This window comes from Halichoerus grypus, chromosome 4, assembly GCF_964656455.1.
Source record: "Halichoerus grypus chromosome 4, mHalGry1.hap1.1, whole genome shotgun sequence".
Classification (NCBI taxonomy): Eukaryota; Metazoa; Chordata; class Mammalia; order Carnivora; family Phocidae; genus Halichoerus; species Halichoerus grypus.
Window position 1 is genome coordinate 9,890,488 of NC_135715.1, and position 22,920 is coordinate 9,913,407.

At 39.7% G+C, this 22,920-nt stretch overlaps 1 protein-coding gene across 1 annotated transcript in view; it reads right to left on the reverse strand.

Annotated features, from left to right (window-relative positions):
* Positions 1-22,920, reverse strand: part of ITGBL1 (integrin subunit beta like 1) — a 202,213-nt gene that overhangs the window by 11,918 nt on the left and 167,375 nt on the right. Inside the window, exon 8 of the mRNA XM_036090391.2 lies at positions 13,674-13,790. Within this exon, the coding sequence (XP_035946284.1) occupies positions 13,674-13,790 (117 nt within the window). The remainder of the gene's footprint in view (positions 1-13,673; positions 13,791-22,920) is intronic.

The following is a 22,920-nucleotide window of genomic DNA, read 5'->3' on the forward strand; positions in this document are numbered from 1 at the left end:
GGATGAAGTTCACCTGCTTAGCCTTACTTACGTTTTAGGTTCCTGAAATACACCCTGCCCTACTTTTCTAACATCACCCCCTCTCTTCTCTTCTCCCCTTTCATATACTTCTTGACTTAAACTGATCTATTCGTTGTTCTGCATACATTTCCTGGGCTTTTCTGACTTCATGCCTTTGCTGAGATAGAAACCCATTCTCCCTACCCTACATAGCCTGGTCCTGATAATTTTCAAAGCTCAGGGAACGTGACTACACATTTTTTTCTAATGATTATTTTTCTAATATTTTTTCTAATATCCCCAAGAGAAGTTCATCGTCTCCTCCTCTGAATTTCTATACTACCTTATTTTTCACCTCTATTGTGGAACTTTGTCTTGAACTTTGTGGTTATGTGTCAAATAAGCCCATTATCTGACTGTGAATTCCTTGAGAGTAGGAATCACTTCTGATTCATCACTGTAGTCCTTCAGAGTGCCAAGCACACGGCCTTAGACATAGTGAATCCTCAAAACAATACTTGTAGATTGAAATATTTTTTAAAAGATTTTATTTATTTATTTGACAGAGAGAGACACAGCGAGAGAGGGAACATAAGCAGGAGGAGTGGGAGAGGGAGAAGTAGGCTCCCTGTGGAGCAGGGAGCCCGATGCGGGGCTCAATCCCAGGACCCTGGGATCATGACCTGAGCCGAAGGCAGCCGCTTAACCAACTGAGCCACCAGGAGCCCCTGAAATCTTTTTTTTTTTTTTTAACAAAATCTCCTTTTCATTTTTCCCCCCACAAATCTCAGCAGAGAACCATAAACTGAATCCAGGGCATGTTTATAGGTCATCTTGTTAATACACTGTCACTGAAGGACAAGGGACAGTTCTTGGATGGCTCTGTTTTATTTTTGCATTTGGTAGGATGCAGTGAAGTTAGAAAATCAGTACCCTCTAAGAGCTACATACACAAAAAATAGTTATTAAATTGATTATATCTTGACTTCCCCAATAAAACAAAAGTCCACTTAAAGTGAGGTCTATTTAAGACGTTAAAAAACATCATCCATCTTGGGAGGCAGATAATCTGGGATACTTCTATGCACCAATTATATCCAGCTCAGGACTTTCCAAATGTTCACGTTTCTTTTTTTTTAAATATTTTATTTATTTATTTGAGAGAGAGAGAAGGAGAGACAGTGAGAGAGTACAAGTGGGGAGGAGAGGGAGAAGCAGGCTCCCCGACACAGGGCTCAATCTCAAGACCCTGGGATCATGACCCGAGACAAAGGCAGACGCTTAACTGACTGAACCATCCAGGCGCCCCCAAATGTTCACGTTTCTTACTGACCCTGGGCTAGTAAGAATTTCCATCAATTTGACATAATTGGAATCATTTAATCTCTATTGCAGAGAAAGCCATTCTCCCTTTAACTTAGGATATCATTGAGAATAACTAAATGGTTCCTCACAGCAAGTAATTTAATATAAAATTTATATTCAAGGAAATAGGAGATTGTTTTTCATTTATTAGCTCATTCATCACATCATTCCACAAAATTAGGTTGGCATCTAGCCCAGACAATGGTCAAAATGAATTGGTATTTAAATGTTTTGTTTTGCCATTGACGTGGCTTTTCTTTACCTCAAATTTTGTTAAAATCTTTATACAATCTTTTTAAAATAAACTTTAATGATATAGGCATCCATTCGAGAAACTATTGATTGTGCACCAGGCATCATACTAGTTCTATTGTCATGGTTCTTATAGTTCACGAGGGTAGAGAAAAGGACACAAAAACACTTGAGCTGTAGGAGAACTAAAGAGGGCACTAGTGCATTCTACAGTGAGAACAATGCTAACTGGAGTAGTCAGAGAAGTAGTCAGAGAAGTATCCCTCCGTGACACCCACGGGATAAGAAGCCAAGATAGCCAATGTTCTAGAAAAGCTAATGAAAAGTTCTTGGAATAAGAAAGCTTGGCATGTTATAGGCAGTGAAAAAAGGTCAATGTGTTCAAAGAAAATTGAGTAAGAAAAAAATGGAATAAATAACAAAGCCAGAGAAATATTCAGGAATGAGAACAGAGGAAATTGTCTATTCTTGGTAAGGAGTTTCAATTTTATTCTCAGAAAAATGGGAAATCATAGAAGGGTGTTATGCAAGAGAGTGATACGATATGATTTACAATTTGCAAATTCAGCTTGGCAACTGGGTGGGAGAGATTAAGGTGTATTGGGAGGCACTGAGTATGGGGAAAGTGAGAGAGTTGCAGCAGTCCACGTGGAAGGGGATAAAGGTGGAGGCACCGATGAGGAGAGTAGACAGAGGGGGTCGTGCCTATAGGACTTGGTGTTGGATTGGACATGGTGAGTGAGAAAGGACGGACTAGTTTTGAACTATGAACTATTTGAAGTACACTAATGAACTATTTGAAGTACACTAAATCGGCCTTCACTTGACTTCCCAAGTCTCCACACCGGTGAGTAATTTTCCATTCGATTTTCATTTCCAAAGCCACTCACCTCTCCCAGATACTGAGCTCCTTGCATCTGGTATCCCCATCCTTGCTCTTTCTTCCTATTCTCTTCCCTTCCCCTACACCAAAATATTCACCAAGGATGCTCCAGACCTGTGTTGCCCAATATATTAGTCACTAGTCATGCATGACTATTTGAATTTATTAAAGTTAAGTAAAAAAGTTAAATAGAAAATGTTAAATGCAGTGTCTCAGGTGCACTGGTCACATTTCAAGTGCCTGGTAGCTCCATGTGGCCAGTGGCTCCTGGGTAAAATGATGCAGATACAGAACACTCCCATTATCTCTGAAAATTCTATTGGACAGTGCTGCTCTAGACAAAGACCATTTCCGATGAAATTCACTGGCTTTGAGACACATTCCCTTAAAATACTGCAATGATGTTTCTCAACTAGGAAAACGACCCATGAGTGGATCTAACTGTATCAGGTACTCCATATTGCCTGCCCAATATTCTTTTCCCCTTGTTAATATTAGGGGGACACTCATTTTTTTTCAGGGAGGTGATAATATGCCCATCTGAAAATGTTTGATTACCCAGGCTCCTTTTGATCTAAGACACAGCTCTAACAAATGAGATATAAGAGAAAATCTCTTGAGTGAGGTTTCCAGGAAAGCTACCATCATCCAAAGAAAATGAGACAGACTCAGCCAGCATGTGTCCTTTGCTCTTTGCCCTTTGCCCTTTTCTCTCCCATTTTTTCTTCCCTAGAAGATAGACACACTGGAGGCTTTCTAGGAGCACGACCATAAAAGTCACACCGGAAGGGCAGAAGCAAAGACAGAGATGTGTGGGACACTGATGGCTCTCGGGTAGTCCCCTCACCATCCATTCCTGGAATGACAATCTGCAGATATATTTCTGTGAATTACCTACAGTCCTGACTGGTACACTTAGGAACTCAGAAAAGAGGTTTGTGACTTAAGATATAATCTGGAGATAATCCCCCCGCTACCCAAGCTAAGAGAGGCTTGGCTTGAGTCAGTGGTTGGAGACCTTGGTCAATGTGAGCAATCCCACAGCACCTGGGGGTCACTGTCCTCATTATCCTCAGGCTGCATGTTCTCCTTCAATTTACTAAAGAACTCCCAGAAGAAATGTGAACTGATTGTGTAATTAAGAGGTAGCTCTTCATTATTCCTTCTTGTTTCTTCAATGGGACCCATGGGCAGCAGCTATTCCAGGAACCCAGAGGAAAGAAGAAAATCAATAAGCAGGCCATTTCCTATTCCTATCTCAGGTAAATGGAGGACAGGACGTAGGTCTCTGATTAAGTTTCTATTAGCCTAAAACAATTAAACACACATGAGCCAACATGTGGATATATTTTCTTCATGAAATCTTAAAATCGAATACCACTAAAAAGTGAGTAATTCTTAGGGATTATCACTCTGGACAGAGCATGTTTTTTTTTTTCAGTAGTGATGTATTTGATTTAAAAAAATCCATGCACTTACAGATCACATACAATTTTCATTGTTAATAAAGATGTTTTGAGAAGGTCCACATGTGGTCTACGATCATTGAACGTGACTCACCAATAATTTAATTAAAGTAAGAAGGGTCTTACTTCATACCAATCTTCTGTTTGCCATTCATTTTCATGACTCTCATTTTCAGGTCGTAATCTTGGTGTAATCAAAACTGAACTGCTTAGAATTATGTAATTATTTACATTCATCTTCAGGTACAATTGCTAATTTACCCCACCTACTGGAACTGGTTTCATCATCTTCAGTGTTATTGTTAGGAGGGGATAAGCAGGGCTAGTTATTATTTCTCATATGCCTGCTGATTTGGTAGGTTTATGGATGCATTTGGTTTTACTCAGTCCTTGTTTGCTAAAATACTCAGGCTGTCCCTGCTTGGCTCTCTGGCCACATGCTCAATGCACAGGGCTCTAGTTCATCTCTCCAGGTGAAAGACGATGCAAACTATGGCTCAGTGTCTGATGGTGAATGGAGAAAATGACTCATATTAGTGACCTTCAGTTTTGTTCACCTCTGAAGCCACACCAGATGGATGATATTAATGAGTTTCACACACTCCTACTAGTAAGATTAGTTAACCCCTGGTTGCCACGTGAGGGGGAGACTAAATGTTTTGTACAAAGAACTGCCACTCCTACGAAACACAGAACTGATGATTCATATGATGCCAACTCCTTCCAAAAATTCTGCAGCTGATGCTTTAAGATAGCCAAGACAGATGCATTGTTTTGTCTTGTTCTGAAGATGGACATTTCATTTTTTTTTTAAAGATTTTATTTATTTATTTATTTGACAGAGAGAGAGAGACAGTGAGAGCAGGTACACAAGCAGGGGGAGTGGTAGAGGGAGAAGCAGGCTTCCCGCTGAGAAGGGAGCCCGATGGGGGGCTTGATCCAAGGACCCTGGGACCATGACCTGAGCCAAAGGCAGACGCTTAATGACTGAGCCACCCAGGCACCCCTGAAGATGGATATTTCAATCTTTTGCTTCCATTGCATGCACAGGGCATGCCTGGATGCCCACTTGGCCCGCAGTCGCAGGCACGTTTCATTCCTTATGTCTCCTTCTCACCGTAAAGAAAATCGGTGGGCATTATGATCCTTACCACACACGTGAGTGTACCAAGGCAGAGACCAAATAACCTGTGTAAGTTACTACAGCTAGTAGGAAATGGAGCCCAAATCCAAATCCTGGTCTGTCGGAATAGGAGATTCACATTCATCTTGCTGTGTGGTAATGCTCACTTAGCTTATAAGAAAATGATGACTTCTACTCACTTAAATCTTTTCTGAAAGAATGCAGCAGAGTGCACACACACACACACACACCACAGAATGCGGACTTTCTATAGATAAAATATCAAAATAGCCAGAGAAGATTCATAAACCAAGATTTAAAAAAAAGTTCTATCCCTCATAAAAATGTAGGAAGAAATACAACAAAATATCATCAGACATTATCTTTGAATGATAGATTTATGAAGGATTTTTATTTTGTCCTTTGTATTTTTCATTATATTTTTAGTTGCTTTAATGTTGAAAAATAAAAAAACAATGTAAAATATTTTATAATGTCCAAACATCTAAAGATGAGCAAAATAAAATAAGTGAAGTAAAATAATGTACATGATAAATGAGTAGTTTGAAAAAAATCCTTCCCAAGGATTTTTGAGCTGACAGCGGAGAATGAGCTCTGAAGTAAGAAAATGAACAAATACATTCCTTCAACATATCAGATATTTTTTCATCTCTGTGCCTTTGCTTAGCCCTCCCAAACCCAAAATGATCTTCACACCCAAGCTCTACACATCTAAATATTAGCTGTTCAAGGCTCAGGTCAAATGTTCATTCCCACTTGAAGAATTCTCTGATTCCAAACTCGGATCTCTGTCTCTGTCTCTCTCTTTTATTCTCTGTCCCTCCCTCCCCTTATTTGTGGCTCTGTTAATTTTCAATTTATTCAAAGAAAAAAAAAACTTCTTGGGATCAATCCTTAACCTAAGTTTGAGGATACAGTAATGAGAGAGAGAAAGAGAGAGGCTCTTATTGTATCCATGAGAAGCATAGAGATCTGAACAAAAGAGACACAAGAACACTTACAGTGAAATGGCGTGATGTTACGATGAAGGTATTGCAGTATGGAGGAAGTGCAGAAGAATTTCAGAAAGGCTCCCTAAAGGAGATAATTTGGAAGACTAACAGAAGAATGGAAAAATGATGAGTTACTCAAGGAGAAGCGAAGCTAAGGAATACAATGCCAGGTAAAAGGGACAAAGTCACAACACATCCAAATTTCTCCATCTCCATGGCCCTCTTTGAAGAAATCATTTTTTAAAAAGATGGAGACAATTGGTGCCACAAAACACTGTCTCCTCCATCCAAATTACTCAAATCAGAAACTTGGGATTCATACTTGGGACTCATCCTTGAATCTATCCCGCCCTTCACTCATCCCTTAATCAAGGATTTCTATAAATGCTGCTCATACTCCTGGAGCAGCAGGGACCCCGCTAAGCCTTTGAGCTGACATTTGGCACTAGTCTCCCTGGAAGGAAAGGAGGCTGGAACCATATCTTGGCAGCAGGACGGTACCAGACTTTCCTCTGCATGCGAGTCCTTGCCGCAATTCATGAGGATGACAGCTCAATACGGTGGTATGGGAATTACCTTCTCTTATCATGACACAGCCCAGATGCCCAGAGATGAGATCCACATGGTACAGATGTTGAGGCTTCCCTGGCTTACAGGAAGCCTTATGCCCTAGAGGAGCCCAAATCTCTCCTAATGATTCCTTAAGCATAGCTCCTGGAAACCCCACCAGGGCACGGCATTCCCATCACACATTTAGAGTTCAGTCATATTCCCTCCCAATCTAGTTGAAATTTATCAATCACAGATCACTATTACCATGAGCAATGTTGTCTGGTAACATTGGCGTATACTATCTTCATCTGTTCCTAGGGAACCGGACTAGGAGTTTAACAGAGGGTCAGAGTCTCTTGCAGCAAGGTAAGGGTTTTCTTAGCCTGTTGTCCATATTGTTGGTAATGCCATCACCAACACATCCAAGTTTTTCCATCTGTACTGTCCACTACCTAGCTGAACCACCCTCACCTCTCACCAGGACTACTCTCCTAACATCCATATTCGCCCACCAGCCTTACCAACAAACTCCTCCGAACAATGGATACTTCACCCTCCAGCCAGAGGTACTTTTTCACCACAGGGATCATATACCCCTTCTATGGCTTCCTATCATCCTTTGAGTGAAACCTCAAATCATTAACATGGTTTTTAAGACATATCACACCTTTCTCCCGTTTGCTTTCCAATCTCCAACCATCCAGGGTTTCTGGTTCTCAAATGTTCCTGGATATGTCACTCTCGCTTTCCTACAGATGCCTCGCACACACTGTTCTCTGTGACTGCCCTGTCATATCCACCACCACACCTGGCTGAGTTCTACCCATCCTATTACCACCAAGTATGGCAGGTGTCATGTTCAGCCAGTTAATATGTGCAGAGCGCATACTATGCATCATATAGTGTTATCCAGATATGGAGGCATTAGAATCTAGGTTAAATCCCCCAATTACATATGTCCCCATTCAGCACATCTGGCTCATTGTCATTCCTTTGTCAATGTCTGCCCTTCACCCGTGATTGTAAGCCCCAGTAGATTCACCACCAAATCTCCAGTGCCGGCAAAGAGTAGAGGCTCAATAAATATTTGCTGGATTAATGAAGAAATAAATGATAACTTCAGTTTCAACCAAGTAGAAGTTGGAAGAATTTCCATATGAAAATATTTAATTAGAATTGAAGAGTCTGGAGCTAAGGAGAATGGAGCTAAGAAATCATCTTGAGAGACTGACCTGAAAATGAATGTGGGAGAGGCTGAGATGCCATGAGGACAACAAACAGCAGAAGACATCCAGCCATTTCAAGGGAAATACTAAGATTTATGGGTAGGCTCAGGAAGAGGAACAAGGAAAAGAAATGAAGTGGTTATGAGAAGTGGGAGAAGAAACGGGTGGGACAGGCGTTTCTGAGGCCCAGAGGGGAGACAAGTTCATGGGGGTTTCAGAGTAACTACAACCCCTGTGTTTTAATGTGGTCATCTGGAATGAGAATTGAAAATCACCCGGGATTTGGGCAACAAGGATTTATCAATAACCTCAGGGAGAGTCAGTTATGTGGAATGGCTGGAGGTAGAGCGAGTTTCCAGGGCTTAACACTGAACCAAGAGGAATGCTATAAGCATATAGGTCAGAGAGAATGGCATCGAGGAAATGAAAAGTATTTAAGGATATGTGTATGCTTGAGGGGCCAAGCAGGGCTTTACATGGAATAAGTATGCAATGAGTATTTGCCGATTTAATTATCATTATGTGCTATATGCATGATAAGGTATTACTAAATAAGAAGAGGGGTTTTTCTTATGATAAAGGATATTTTTAGATATACTGAGAAATAAAGAAACATTGGCAATGCATACTGTGGCTTGAAGAACCCCACTGGCCGGTGTCTTCCTAATTGTGCTCTTCCATGCTTGGGGGAATCTACGAGAAGATCCCCCACAGAAGGTGTACTGCTGAGTAAGAACCACTAAAAATACTTCTGAGATGCACAGCGGCCACTTGGATTTGGTAGCTCACTGTCAAGTATGAGGAGAAGGACTGCTTTATGCAAAAAGTAAACAGGAGAAAACACTCGTTCCATCTAAAACTGAACACCAGAAAGTCACAGTTCTGAATAATAAACTGTTGTTACAAAAGGAATTAATAAGCAAACATGGAACCCTGTTACACATCTCATAGAGTTTACAGTAGTCCACAGCATAAAATTCTGCCTTTGTTATGTCTGTCACTCTCTTTATATGTATATATACCAGTAATAATAATATCTAATGTGTGTGTATATATGTATGTCACATATATGTATGTCATATGTGTATGATACGTATATGCTGGGTACTTTATATGCATTAACTCATCTAATCTTACAGTAACCCTATAAGAGAGGTATATTATGATCATCATTTTATAGGTGAGAAACGGAGGTTTTGTAAACTATCTCAAATAATGTTAGTAAGTGTCAGAGCCAATGTTGGGGGAAAAAAAAAACCTCCCATCTGCAGTCTTAACTACTGTACTATATTGCTATTTATATTTCTAAATATTAAAGTACATTTACATAAAGGTTCATGGGAAGTCAAGGAACCTGTGATATCCTCATCACTTGGTTTAGTATGTTGTATACTTTAATCCTAAAGTTACTGTAGATTCCAACATGTTAATTAATGGCATGTTTCTTATATTTTCTTTCCAGAGAACAGCTGAGACATAGATGAAATTCAAGACTATAATAACCAAGGCTCGAGTACTTCCTCCCTTAAAGCAGTGCTCAGAAAAGAAACAAATTAAAATCACAGTACCTTTATTAGCTGGCCCAAGGAAATCACAGTCTGAGCCCAAGTGCAAAGCTATGGTGGGAGGGAATGTTCCCAGTGAGAACACGAATTACAGCTGATTCTCATTTATCTGCAAATTCCGTATTTGAGATTTTGCCTACTCACTAAAATGTATTTGTATCCCTGAAATCAATACTCATGAAAATTTTCCAGGTCATTGGGGCACATAGGCAGAATGGTTCACGTTCTCAGCTAAGGTCAAAGAAGATCACCCTCCACCTCTTGTTTCAGCTCTTACACTATAAACAACTATCCTTTCTGCAGTATATTTAGTGCCCTGCTTTTCACATTTTTGTGCTTTTTGCTGATGATTTTGATGTTTAAGATGTCCCCTAAGTAGAGTGCCAAAGTGCTACATTGTGCACCTAAGTACAAAAAGGCTGTAATGTGCCTTCCAGAGAAATCATCTGCTACATAATCTCCATTCAGGTGTGAGTTATAGGGCTGTTGGCCATGAGTTCAATATTAACAAATCAGCTATATATTACACAAGGTGTCTTTAGACAGAAACATACATAATACAAGGGCATGTATTGATCTGTTAATGAAAATCCTCTGACCAGAGGCAGGAACAGGGCCCCGTATTTCTCTCAGGAACAATGATTCAGTATTCGCTAATTCAGTGTTCACAGCAACTTTATAGACTATAATTAACATGAATAAGAAGAATAGACAGTGTCTTGTTGAGGAATACTAAAAAGAGTGTTTGTGTGGACTGTAAGTTATACGTAGCTTTTCTAGCTGTAGGTTACTTAGGATAAACATGAGTAGGCCATTGATGGGGACATCTCTCCCTCTCCCTCCTGGAACTATCCCTCCCCAAGCAATAGGAATGACCATTAGGAGTAAAGATTCACAAGTAAATGACAAGAAAAGCAAAAAATACTCACTAGAATATATAAAGATGTGTGCATCAGCCCTAGGGAGGAACAGGGGGCAGAATTTAATGGCCTGCCCTGTCACCTGGGCTGGTCAGCTCAAGGAGCTTTGATGAAGCAGAAGGGGGTAAGAGAAACACATCATTGTCACCTATAAACAATCTTTTAAAATACTAGTATCATCCTAACCCCAAATTTCTCAAGGACATTATTCAACTATTAAAGTGAAATTATGCATAACCTAAGACATTTTTTTAGGAAAATTCCCAAGACTTTTTCCCTTTACATACTTGAAAAGTATTCAGAGAACTTTGGTCAATAAAATCTTGTTAACAAAATTTAGAATATGAAATTAAATGCATAGGTGATTTTTTTAGAGCTGGTTGCTAAGATTTAAGAAAAAGCCTGAGGGAATGCCTCCCATTATAGTGATCAAAGATGCCCGCACATCTGGCTTCTATCTGTCCACCACTGGCAGGGCGGGGCCCTCCCTTGAGCAGGAGCAACCCTCTCCCCAAACTTGAAAACGCCTTTGTCCTCTGATAATTACATTCTATGATACCATCTCTATTCGGTAAGATCAACCCCCCAAGAATTAATTTCTCACAGTGTGAGTAAGGATCTCCCAAATTATGAGTAAGGCTACAGCAGGAGGATAAGATGTGTCTGCATGTCTATAACTCTCGTGTAATCTACGGTGTTACATCCTGTCTAAGGAAAGGTTGGGTTGGATGGTTGGCAAAATCTAGACAGTATTAAAGAGTAAGACTCTGCTGGTGTGTCCTCCGCACCATCCAGAGAAAATACTCAGATCAGCGGGCATGAGAGTTGTAATCCTTTGGCAGATGATATTGTGCCCACCAATACCGTCCTTACTGTTTTGGGGACTTCAACCTGGCGCCACCTGGAGTTCTCGGCCCCAAGGTCTTGGCCAGCCAGAGAAGCCTGCTCTGAGATCCCGTGTGTCCCTTTGAGGCATGCTGGGTGTGGCAGGGGAGATAATGCCTCCTAGAAGCAGTCCTCAGCCCACGACTGATGGATAACTAAGAACTGTGTGCTTTACCCAGGCTCCCAGAGTTTCATCTCCGGATCTCAGATGAAGCTCCAGTTGACCACAGCAGTAACAGGATTGATAACACAATCGTAACTGACTGCCTCCACTTTCCCACTCTCCTACCAAAATCTCCTTCACCTTTCCAATAAATTGCTTGCATTCAAATCCTTATCTCAGAATCTTACTTCCCACAGAGTTTCTCTACAAAGGGTTCTAGTCTCTGGTACAATTATATTTCTCATTGTATATCAAATAACTGGCTTTCTGGTTTATACATTGGTCTTTTACTACTTTGGCTAGTGGAAATCAGTTCCCCCTGGGGCACAATAACTCTGGGTAGATGGACAAAATACAGACTGTAGACAAGTAGAGTCAAGAATTAGTCTAAAAAAATTACCTTGTGAGATATTCTCTCGCTTACCTAGGAAATGTTTGATCTCATCTAGCACGGAGCTATCCAGATTTGTTGTCAGCTTTGAGTTCCTCCCCAAAGTCAGAGAGACAGAGAGACAGAGAGACAGATTCACTGGGGGAATGGCATATATAATTTAATGGGTATGTAGATGTAACAGGTTTCTACAATATCAACCCTTTCAACCAAGTTACCAAGGCAGATGGGCAAGGAGACCCATGTGAGGTAGACACTCCATGTGAGAGACATGATGATGCTCCTAAGAGCAAACACACGTCAGTGGTTCTTTCTAGGTGCCAGGTGGGCTTTAGGTATCACTGTAAGAATTAAATGAGTTAGTAAACATAAAGGCACTTACTGAAAAAAAAAAAAAAGACTATAATCTACTTAGATATTTCTGGTAACTACCACTGAAGAAAAAATCCAAGCCAAAAAGAATATAGACAAAAAGTCAAAACAGTTTGATGTCACCCTGGGGAAAACTGTGGTGCCGAGAAAGATCTGTGAACTGAATGAACATCAGAGCTCAAATCCCGGGTCTACCACTTTTTAGTTTGGAGACATGAATGCCTCCAACCTCACTCCCTGTTCCATCTGTGACCTGAAGAAAGCAGGAGCAATCTCTCAGGGCTGGGGGAGACAGACACCTGGCATAAGACCTATTTAAAAAAAGGGCCTTTTCCTTTGGCTCCCGGAGAAAGGAAAGAAGAAAGTATGTTTGCTCCAATGGCCAGTGTTTTATAGCTGGATAGAGAGAAAACAGACAGACATGCATGGATGTGAGACAGATGGTGTCCCCACCTTTGGTAAGCTGGACGTGCATTTTGATTTTTTTTCCAGTAACAGCACCCAATTACATTACGATCATTGTCTGAGGAGAGGTAGAGTCTTTGAGTAGGCTTGCACACCCAGCTCACCAGGACTGTAACGGAGAGCTGTGCGGAACTGGAGCTGGCACGCATCACCTCAGACACAGGAAGTCTTGCAAGACTGAAATAGGGGAATGATGGCGGCCCATCCCCTCAGCTGGGTGGAGCTCGGTAGGCATTGTTACATTCAGCCTCGGGACTCCGTGCTGACTGACCTCTTTCTGTCTCGATGTCCCTCTGTAGTTTTTTGTTTGTTTGTTTATTTTAACTGTCATTCAGCTCCTGTTGGGTCTCTGAGCCATCATGGAAATGGAGCGTCTATTTTTTGTGATTTTGTAAATAAACTTTGAGTGTAATCATACTGCTTTTTTTCACATAGGTCGGTAATATCTCCTTCCCCCCCACCCCCCAGTTTTTATTAGAGAACAATAAACATCACTTTCAACTGATCAGGTGCAGCAAAACCTGTCACTGACTTCACAGGAGCTCGTATAATCTCAGCGACCTTTTGTTGCCAGCATACTGTGTGTCTTCACCTAGCCCTAAATCAAGGGTCCAAGAAGATAAAGATCATTGCAAACCTAATTATATAATGCTCTTAGGTCTAATTGTATATTGCTTTAAGTTGATCTTCTTTTTAACAGAGTTTCCTTTTTATTTTTTTAAATATTTTATTTATTTGTTTATTTGAGAGAGAGTGCATGAGCAGAGGGAAGGGCAGAGAGAGACAGAAGCCCAAGCAGACTCCCCGAGTGCAAAGCCCAACACAGGACTCGATCTCGGGACCCTGAGAACATGACTTGAGCCGAAACCAAGAGTCAGAGGCCCAACCAAATGAGCCACCCAGGTGCCCCAGAGTTTCCTTAAAAAGAAAGAAAAAAAAAAACAAGCAAGCAAGCAAGCAGTAGGGTGAGAAAGGCAGGCCACCCGGGCTGCAGGCAGGCTGCAGGTGGCAGAGAACATGAGGAGCACTCACCCCCACAGACGGTGCCGTCCAGGTCTTCACAGCGGCGGTCATCACACTCACAAGTCTTGCCATACACCCTGCGGTCTCCCGGAGGGTAGCAGGTGCACTTGCCGCATTCGCATTTACCTGCAAAACGCACAGGGAGGGCACATGGCTTAGGAGCGTCCCAGAATCGGCCGGGCTTCCCAAGGACACAAGCACACGGTGAAGCCTGGTTAAACAGTTTGGCAAATAACTTTTCTTACCTGCCTCCGGTAAGCTGAGGCCCAAGCACAAGAGCCACGGAGGCCGGGGGGACTGAAGTGACACTTGTTTCATTCATTTTTGAAGACTAATTCAGTTATGAAACCCTCTGGGTATTTCATATTCAACTTCATTTGATAATACCAAATGGTATATATTTTGACTTAATTTAGTATAATGTCATTTAAAAATGTTTTTATATATTTTTATTTTGGGTCTATTGGCCACATAAGAAAAAAAAATGCTCATTGGTACATTTCAAGGTGATGTTTTATGACTATTTATAGGCAACAATTTTATAATTTATAGAACTCATTTCACCATGGAACGCATATCAAAGTGCATGACCTAAATACCTAAATACCTAAATACCTTTATTATTCTTGACTTAAAATTTTAAAGTATAAACATTTTTTTGGAATGAGTTTGGTTCACAGTTTGGGAATTCCTTAACTATTATCATTATGGCTGTCATCGTTATTTCTTGGGCTGTAACGATGTGTCAAACACTATAATTCTTTCAATTCCATCATTTTGTTTTCACCATTTCACTCACTGACTAGCATTATCACTGTCATTTTACTAAACAGGAAACAGAGACGTACTGAGGCCAAGTTCCTCTCCTATGGCAAACCAGCTCATAAGGAATAGATTCAAAATTTATATCCATCCTCATTAACCTTAAAGTTTGTGCACTTAACCATGAAGCCAGACTGCATCTTAATATACCCAACGCAGCACCACAAGGCTATGAGCAAGAAAATTCCTTTTGCCTGAGGAATTGGTGCTGGTTTGGCAGACATTCAGCTGGGTGACTACCCTGAGACATCTGTTACTCTCTGTCATTAGCCCAACCATCATAATTACACACCCACTGAAATGATCATAAGATGCTTCGGGGCTGACCCTACAATGTTGTTAGTCATTCTGGTGCTGCATTTGTATCTTGTTAAAGAAATTCTGAGTTGGTAGATGATGGAAGAAAGGAAAATTAGTATTTAGAATCATATAATTTCAGAGCTGTAATTAAAGATAATCTAATGCAGTGATTCATAATCTTTTCTGGCAGAAGTGGTAGGGTCACTGTCCCTTTGAGAATCTGGTGAAAGATATTGCAATAGATAGTGTGGTTCTGGCTGCTCTTCAACCAGTCTCTCTTCCCACTTGGAGACAGGCCCAAGTTCAGCAGGAGGCAGAGTCCCTCTCCTTCCCCGGTGATACTCCCTCTTCCTATGCCCTGGTGGACAGAAGAGGGACACAGCAGACACTCTTGGCCAGGGCTTTGCTTCTTGCGGGTGAGAGCAAAGACGCAGGGTTTGTGGCAAAGGACCACAAGCAACAGCAAGCGCAGCAGTGAGCATCCAGGAGCTGAGGAACTTGGCACAAAGTAATGGCGGGAGGGGCGAGTTGTTGGCAGGGCCTTGCGTCCCTGGAGTGCTGCACAAACTGGTTGTCCACGCTTGCACTCTGCGCCTAAACCCTTCTCATAAAATCCTTCTCCATCCCAGTTAATGAAGTTGGTCTCTGTTGTCCACAGACAAGAACTCTAACTGGTAGACCTCAGATCTCTCCTTGGAAATATACACCAGCACACATTTCTTTTTTTGTAAAATGTCAGGAGGATCCATGACTTCCCACAGTTTATTTAACAGATGAGGAAACCCAACCAAGCTGATGCTGAATGACCTGTCTAAGGCCAGTGAAGTAGACATTAGCAGGGTTGGTGCTGGAACCCGTTCTTCCTGATCCCCAGTGACCTCCTGGTGTCCATAAACATACTTGCCATCATCATGGGGTGTGTGTGTGAATGACAACAAAAATCCGGACTCTGCAGACACAGAGACTAACTGTACAACCATGAGCAGTACAACCGCGTGCGGTTAACTAGTCCTTCATGAACACAGAGACTAACTGTACAACCGTGAGCAGTACAACCGCGTGCGGTTAACTAGTCCTTCATGAACACAGAGACTAACTGTACAACCGTGAGCAGTACAACCGCGTGCGGTTAACTAGTCCTTCATGAACACAGAGACTAACTGTGCAACCGTGAGCAGTACAACCGCGTGCGGTTAACTAGTCCTTCATGAACACAGAGACTAACTGTGCAACCGTGAGCAGTACAACCGCGTGCGGTTAACTAGTCCTTCATGAACACAGAGACTAACTATACAACCATGAGCAGTACAACCGCGTGCGGTTAACTAGTCCTTCATGAACAGATACGGGAAACATCAACCACATTATTCCTGAGAGGGAATGCAGTCCTAGTTATCAAGTCAACACAGATTTTTAAGCTTGAGGGTGTATGTTTATGGTGACAACTTTATTAACGTTTTAAGGCATTCGGGAAGTTTCCCGGATATGCATTATTGGTTTCTATGCCTCTTTGGAAAGGATGATCTAAATACTGGCATACAGGGGCACCTGGGTGATATAATCCATTAAGCATCCAACTCTTGGTTTCGGCTCAGGTCATGATCTCAGGGTCCTGAGATCCGTGTCGGGCTCCGTGCTGGGCGTGGAGCCTGCTTGGGATTCTCTCTCTCCCTCTCCCTCTGTCCCTCCCTGCTGCTTACCCTCATGCTCTCTCTCCTTCGTAAATAAATAAATAAATAGTGGCATATATGTTCAAATATCTACATTTCATTGTTTTCATTTTGGATAGTTTGTCTTGTATTTCTTCTATAAAGTTAGATTGCAAAGTGTTCATATTTGGTCGTAGGTCCATTTTTTTCCCCTAGTAGATTGTAATTCATGTATCTTTTTCAAATAACAGAGTATAATTAGTCACTTTGCAATTCTTGGTTTTTTGGGGGGTCTTTTTGGTCATGTATCTGCTGGAGTTTTCAAAAGCTCTATCAAGCCAACTATTAGCTGAATTACTTTATAGGTATAGCTCTAACACAGTTTCTAGGCTATAGTAACTTCATATGGAAAGGCAAAAAATCAAGAATCAAGACAGGCTAATGTATTACAGATAGAAAGGTAAAGAAGAGTCAATTGTTCATGCGGTCCACATTTTAAAGTGCATTATTTTGCTGTCTTAGTTCACAACTTAAGTCTAGTCACTACCAAGACATATAGTTGCCAGGTAAATTTCTACTCATCTTTTAAGATCCAAAGTAAATGTCACCAAATCAGTGATACTTGCACCCTCCTACTCACACACCTGCACAAATACAGCAGAATCAACTGCCTTCTCATGTGTCCTCATGATGTTTGAATCAGTATTTATTGAACAGATGCAATAAACAATAATCACATGTGAATGGTTTAGTCATAATATTCCCACAACACATGAGCTTTAATGGTTGAACTTGAATTTAGAATTGGATGTCTCTCCCAGAATACATGCGCCTTTCCAATTGCCAGAAAGCCTTCATTTGTGTCTCCCACAGTTACATCAATGAAATCTGTCCCACAGCAAGCTCATCCTCTTTATTTACACACATACTTCTCTTCCTGTGTCCTGTTATGAGGAGAAGGTCACCATCATTTGATCTGTCACCAAATCTTAAAAACACCTGATGACAGTTGATTCCTTCCTTCTTTTAATGAACTATTCTTCTCCTTCCAATTTGAAATTTCATGAGATCCACTTTTTAAAAAAAAATTCAATTCAATTAATTAACATACAGTGTATTATTAGTTTCAGGTATAGAGTTCAGTGATTCATCAGTCTTATATAACATGCTCATTACATCATGTGCCCTCCTTAATGCCCATCACCCAGTTAGCACCCCCCACGCCTCTCCCTGAGATCCATTCCTTAAAACATGCCTGTGATTATGTAATGGCCTTTCACGTGATAGTCCCCATAGACCTTCAAGGCAGAGATGAAATTCCTCAACAGAGCTCTCCACACCTGGTCCAACTCACATTTCGAAGCATATATTCGATGTTCACAGTGCACTCATGTTCAGAGACTTTGCTTTTTGCTCCATTTCTTCTCTCTGCTGTGAGCTCTACCACTTTCTCTGTACAATCTGACCCCTGTTCGGCCAGCTCAGATCCCCTGTCCTCTAGGAAACCTTCCTTGTCATCCCTATTCGGTTCCCTGGAACACGTGTTCTTTCTCTCTGATCCCACAGCAATTTGTTCACACCACTAGTAGATCACTGAATGCAAACTTCATACTGGATAAGTACATGCTTGAATCAGACCCTAAATACTGAACTTTTTGTGGTCCAGGCTGACAGTGAGATTTGTGTCCTGTTGGCAGCCAGTGAAGTTCCCTGTTGATGGAGTAGGAAACCCTGACATACAGATTTATTGTCTTTTTTAATAAGAAATTGAGTCCAATCTCTTTCCTTTATTTGGTAAATGATATTATTATTTCAGTGACTGCTTTAGTGTTGTGAGCTATAAATGTGGCTTCTCAAATGACTACCAATATTCACATAAGTAAGAATGAAGGATAATGGAAGCTGGCATGTCTAGCACTAAATGCTATTTTTTTTAAACAAATTGAGAGGAAAATCTAAAGAAAGATATACTCAAAGAAATACAAATAAGCCAAGTAATTTTTGAAAAGATAATTCAGGAACAGATGGAAAGGACAGAAATAACTATCTAAGAAATTAATTCAGTCAACATCATCAATATCATCCAACCAAAACTTATGTGAACTTTACAGAGTCTGCCCATTCCTACTAAATTTTTAAAAAGCAGATCATCTTGAAGCACACACAAAAAGTCAGTCCAATGATATCATTTTATAAAGGACTGAAATCCCTATGAATTGTATTTTAAGGCTTATACATTAGCAAAGAGTAATGAACTAAGGCAGCTACCTAGAGGTTCTGATTTAAAAAGATTTTACTTAAACATTTCAAATTTGACACTTCCTTAAAATACAGAAAAACTCTAAGTCAAGATTGACAATGTACAGTTTATGGTGCTATGCACAACTAGTCATTTTAATAAATAAAATATACCTCACTTTAAATATCATCTTTAATTTAAAATTTCTTACACTCCCTAAGAGAGCTAAACATCTTTGGAACACGTGCATATGTTTGCCTTGGAGTACATTTTTCCATAAGTACCAGGTTAAAATTTAAAACCTTAATGCACTTACTCCAAAATATTTCTCATATGAAATTCAGCAAATATGAAGAATCTTTTTTGTGCAAAGCACTTGATCAGATATGGAAGTATAAGTCTAAACAATTGTTATATAAGTCTGTAATTTCTGTTATCCCATATAGCTCATTTCATTTCACTAGGTATCAACTCCAAATAAAAGTGTTGGAGAATGATATTTCCAAATACCACAAGCTTAATTGTTTTGAGCATTATTGGCAAAATTTACTATTGTTATTATGAAACTGAAAGGTCAAATATTTTTAATATTTGTTTTTAAAAATCATATGGTCTGTAGACATTTGAAAAGATACCCCCTTCTTAATCATATGGGAAATGCAAACTAAAACCATAACGACATTCCATCCCCAACCAATCAGATTAGCAAACATTTAAGAACTGACCTTAACAAGTTTTGGAAACGGTCTGGAAACACATGGCATATATTTTACAACTGGTGGAAATATAAATTGGTAGAATATTTTGGAATACTGCTTAGCATTATTTAGTAGAGTCGATATGCATAATCTATGAACCAGCAATTCAATTCTTGGTCATATTTGCTGGGGAAAGTATACCTGTTTGTACCAGGAGATGTTCCAGACAATCATAACAACGCTATTCCTAGTAGTCTCAAAGGGGACTCAAATGTTCATCAATAACAGAATATATAAATGTCAGTTATATTCTTAAGTGGAGCACTGCCTTAGAGAGAAGGGAGCATTGCCACTTGCCACATCACGCCTAAATCTTCAGAACATAATGTAGAGTGCAAGAAGTCAGCCACAAAGTGACGCATATTGTTTGAAATGTTTCAAAACAGACAAGTCTAAACACCACAGTGTTTGGGAATATACATGCAGGTGGAAGACTTGAAAGAAAGGCATGGAACACCTAAAGGTGAGAATAATGGTTATCTTTTAAGAGGAGGGTGGGTGTATGTGGTAATTGAGGAGTGGCAAGTGGGAGCTCTTGGGATCCTGGCATTATTCTACTTTTGCACCTGGGTCAAGGTTTGGTGTGTGATTACTTTACAATGATTCATAATGTTATAAATTAATATGGTATATACTTCCCTGGGCATAGTGGATTATTCATGAAACAAGGTTGGTATAATCAGCGAGCTATGTTGCAAAAAAAAAATAAGTCCCTTTACTTAACTCATTCGTTACAACTAAATAAATTGCCAAAGCACTCAACATTTAAATGTAAAAGTTTAAAACATAAAATACTGGACAGGAACATAGATTGGAGTTTTCATAACCTTCAGGTAGGAAAGACCATTCAAAACATGACAATAAACCAGAAACATTAAAAAAAAAATCGACAAGTTTGACCATAAACAATAATTGAAACAAAACAATATTTAAAACAAAAAATAACATAAGACTGAAACATAAACAATAAACTGAGACAAAATATTTGCACAGATAAAACATATAATAAAAAAATGACTATATATATGAGCTCATATATAAATAACCAATAATGTATACTCACAAGAAAAACAGACCAAGGACAAAAATGGATCATTCACAATAGAAATAATACACAATGATCATTATCAACAGTAAATTATTTATATTACTTAGTAAATCTCATGGAAATAAACTGCAAATTTAAAATAGTTATACTTTGAAGGGAAGTCACCTGGTTCACTAAAATACTTGAAAATTCTGGAATTTTATGCTAGTAAGATTTTACCTGATACAGCCTGGAGAAACCTTCATTTATAGTGTTTTGGGTTTTGCCTACAAGATGCTTCAAGGTATATGCAAATAAAATAACATTATTTTAATACTAAGAAGTAGGACTAAGTAGGACTGTCATTCTACATATAGGGTAACTCTGTACCACTAAATTATAAGATGAAATAAAAGAGCAGCTTGACACCTTTATAAAAGGTAGACCGCCTCATTTACATTTTTAAAAATTAAAAGATTAAAACTGTATTTATTTACCCTGATTTTTATAGCAGCATTATCAACAATAGCCACACTATGGAAAGAGTCCAAGTGTCCATCAAGTGATCGATGAATAAAGAAGATGTGGTATATATATATATATATATATACACACACACACACACACAATGGAATATTATTCAGGCATCAATTAGAATGAAATCTTGCCATTTGCAATGATGTGGATGGAGCTAGAGTGTATTATGTTAAGCGAAATAAATCAGAGAAAGACAAATACCATTATTTCACTCATATGTGAAATTGAAGAAACGAAACAAATGAACATGGGGTGGGAAAAGAGAGGGAGGCAAACCATAAAACAGACTCTTAACTATAGAGAACAAACTGAGGGTTGCTGGAGGAGAGGTGGGTGGGGGGGATGGTCTAGATGCATGATGGGTATTAAAGAGGACACTTACTGTGATGGGTACTGGGTGTTGTACGTAAGTGATGAATCACTATATTGTACAACTGAAACTAATATTGCACTGTATGTTAACTAACTGGAATTTAAATAAAAAATTTGAAACTAAAAAAACCCAACCTTACTGATTAATTTCACTAGTTTTTATCCTTTTTAACTGCCAGAGCACAGTTATGGTAGAAATATTCATTTAATTATTTCATAAAATTAGAGATTGTTAGAGATGGAAAATCATGGAGGACGATCAAGTCCAACTAGCCCTACAATTTATGGATGAGGAAAATGAACTCTGGGAGTGAGATATCATGTGACTTTTTCAAGGTCATACAATGAAAAGGGATCCATAGATCGTCTCTCAAGGTCACAGAATGAGTGAGGGGATGGAAAGGTTAACTCATTCCTCCATCATTTCTAGAACTATTATTGATTGTCCTTTTTAATAGTTAAGGATGCTCAGGTGACTCTCTCCTAATGAAAATGGAGAGGTATCTGTAAGCATTACCTGAAGAAAAGATAGTCATCTCTGGTATAAGCTAATTTTCCAAAACTAATATTAGGCTAATGATGTGAAATTGTGAAAGTGACATTTGTTTTTCAAGCTATATATCTCTTCCTCCTTTTCTTTCTTCCCCTCCTATTCTTCCTCTAGTCCTTTGTTCCCCAACCAACCACCCCCATCTCTCTCTCTCTCTCTCATACACACACACACACACACACACACACCATATTTGTTCCCTCCCTCTTTCTTCCGGGTATTTCTTTTCTTCTTGGATTCCTCTTCTTACACAATCTTAACCATAACAAATCCCTCAATCTTTAGACTGCCTTCTCCTCCCACCACTCTCTTCAAACTTCTCTTTCTAAGGTGTCAGGTCTCCACAGGGCACAGCCTTCAAATCATCAGGGACTAGTTACTGTGTGCCAGATGAGGAGATACAAAGATAAACAAAACAGATGTTCCTCCTAATCTCATGGATTAACAGTTAGGGAAGAGTCCCTTCATGAACTAATTGGGTAAACCCATACTTCGTTAGGTGTTAATGACCAACTGAATCTTCTCCATTACCACTAGTAATAAGCTCGTGCATTTGTGAAGGAGTACAAATCTGGAATTTTCAGATACTACATGGTAGATGTATGGACCTGAATTGCAACTGTTAAAGACTGAAAACATCTCCAGAAACCATAACTGAAAACACAACACACAACCACACACACAAATCATTTCCACCCCATATGCTCTCATTTGAGGTGTTTAGGTGGAGACTAATTCTCACCTCCCTCAAACTACACCACATAGCTAACACATATTCTTGCTCAACAATAGATGCAACTGGGCTCATCAGCCTTGAATAGCTGCATCAATTTGATCACTCCCTCATTCACTCAACAAACACATTTTGAATATCAACTGTGGATCAAGTATTATGTTAGGTACTGAAGATACAAAATTAAGGACATTTAAAAACTTTTTTTTTAAGATTTTATTTATTTATTTGAGAGAGAGAGAATGAGAGAGAGTGCACATGAGAGGGGG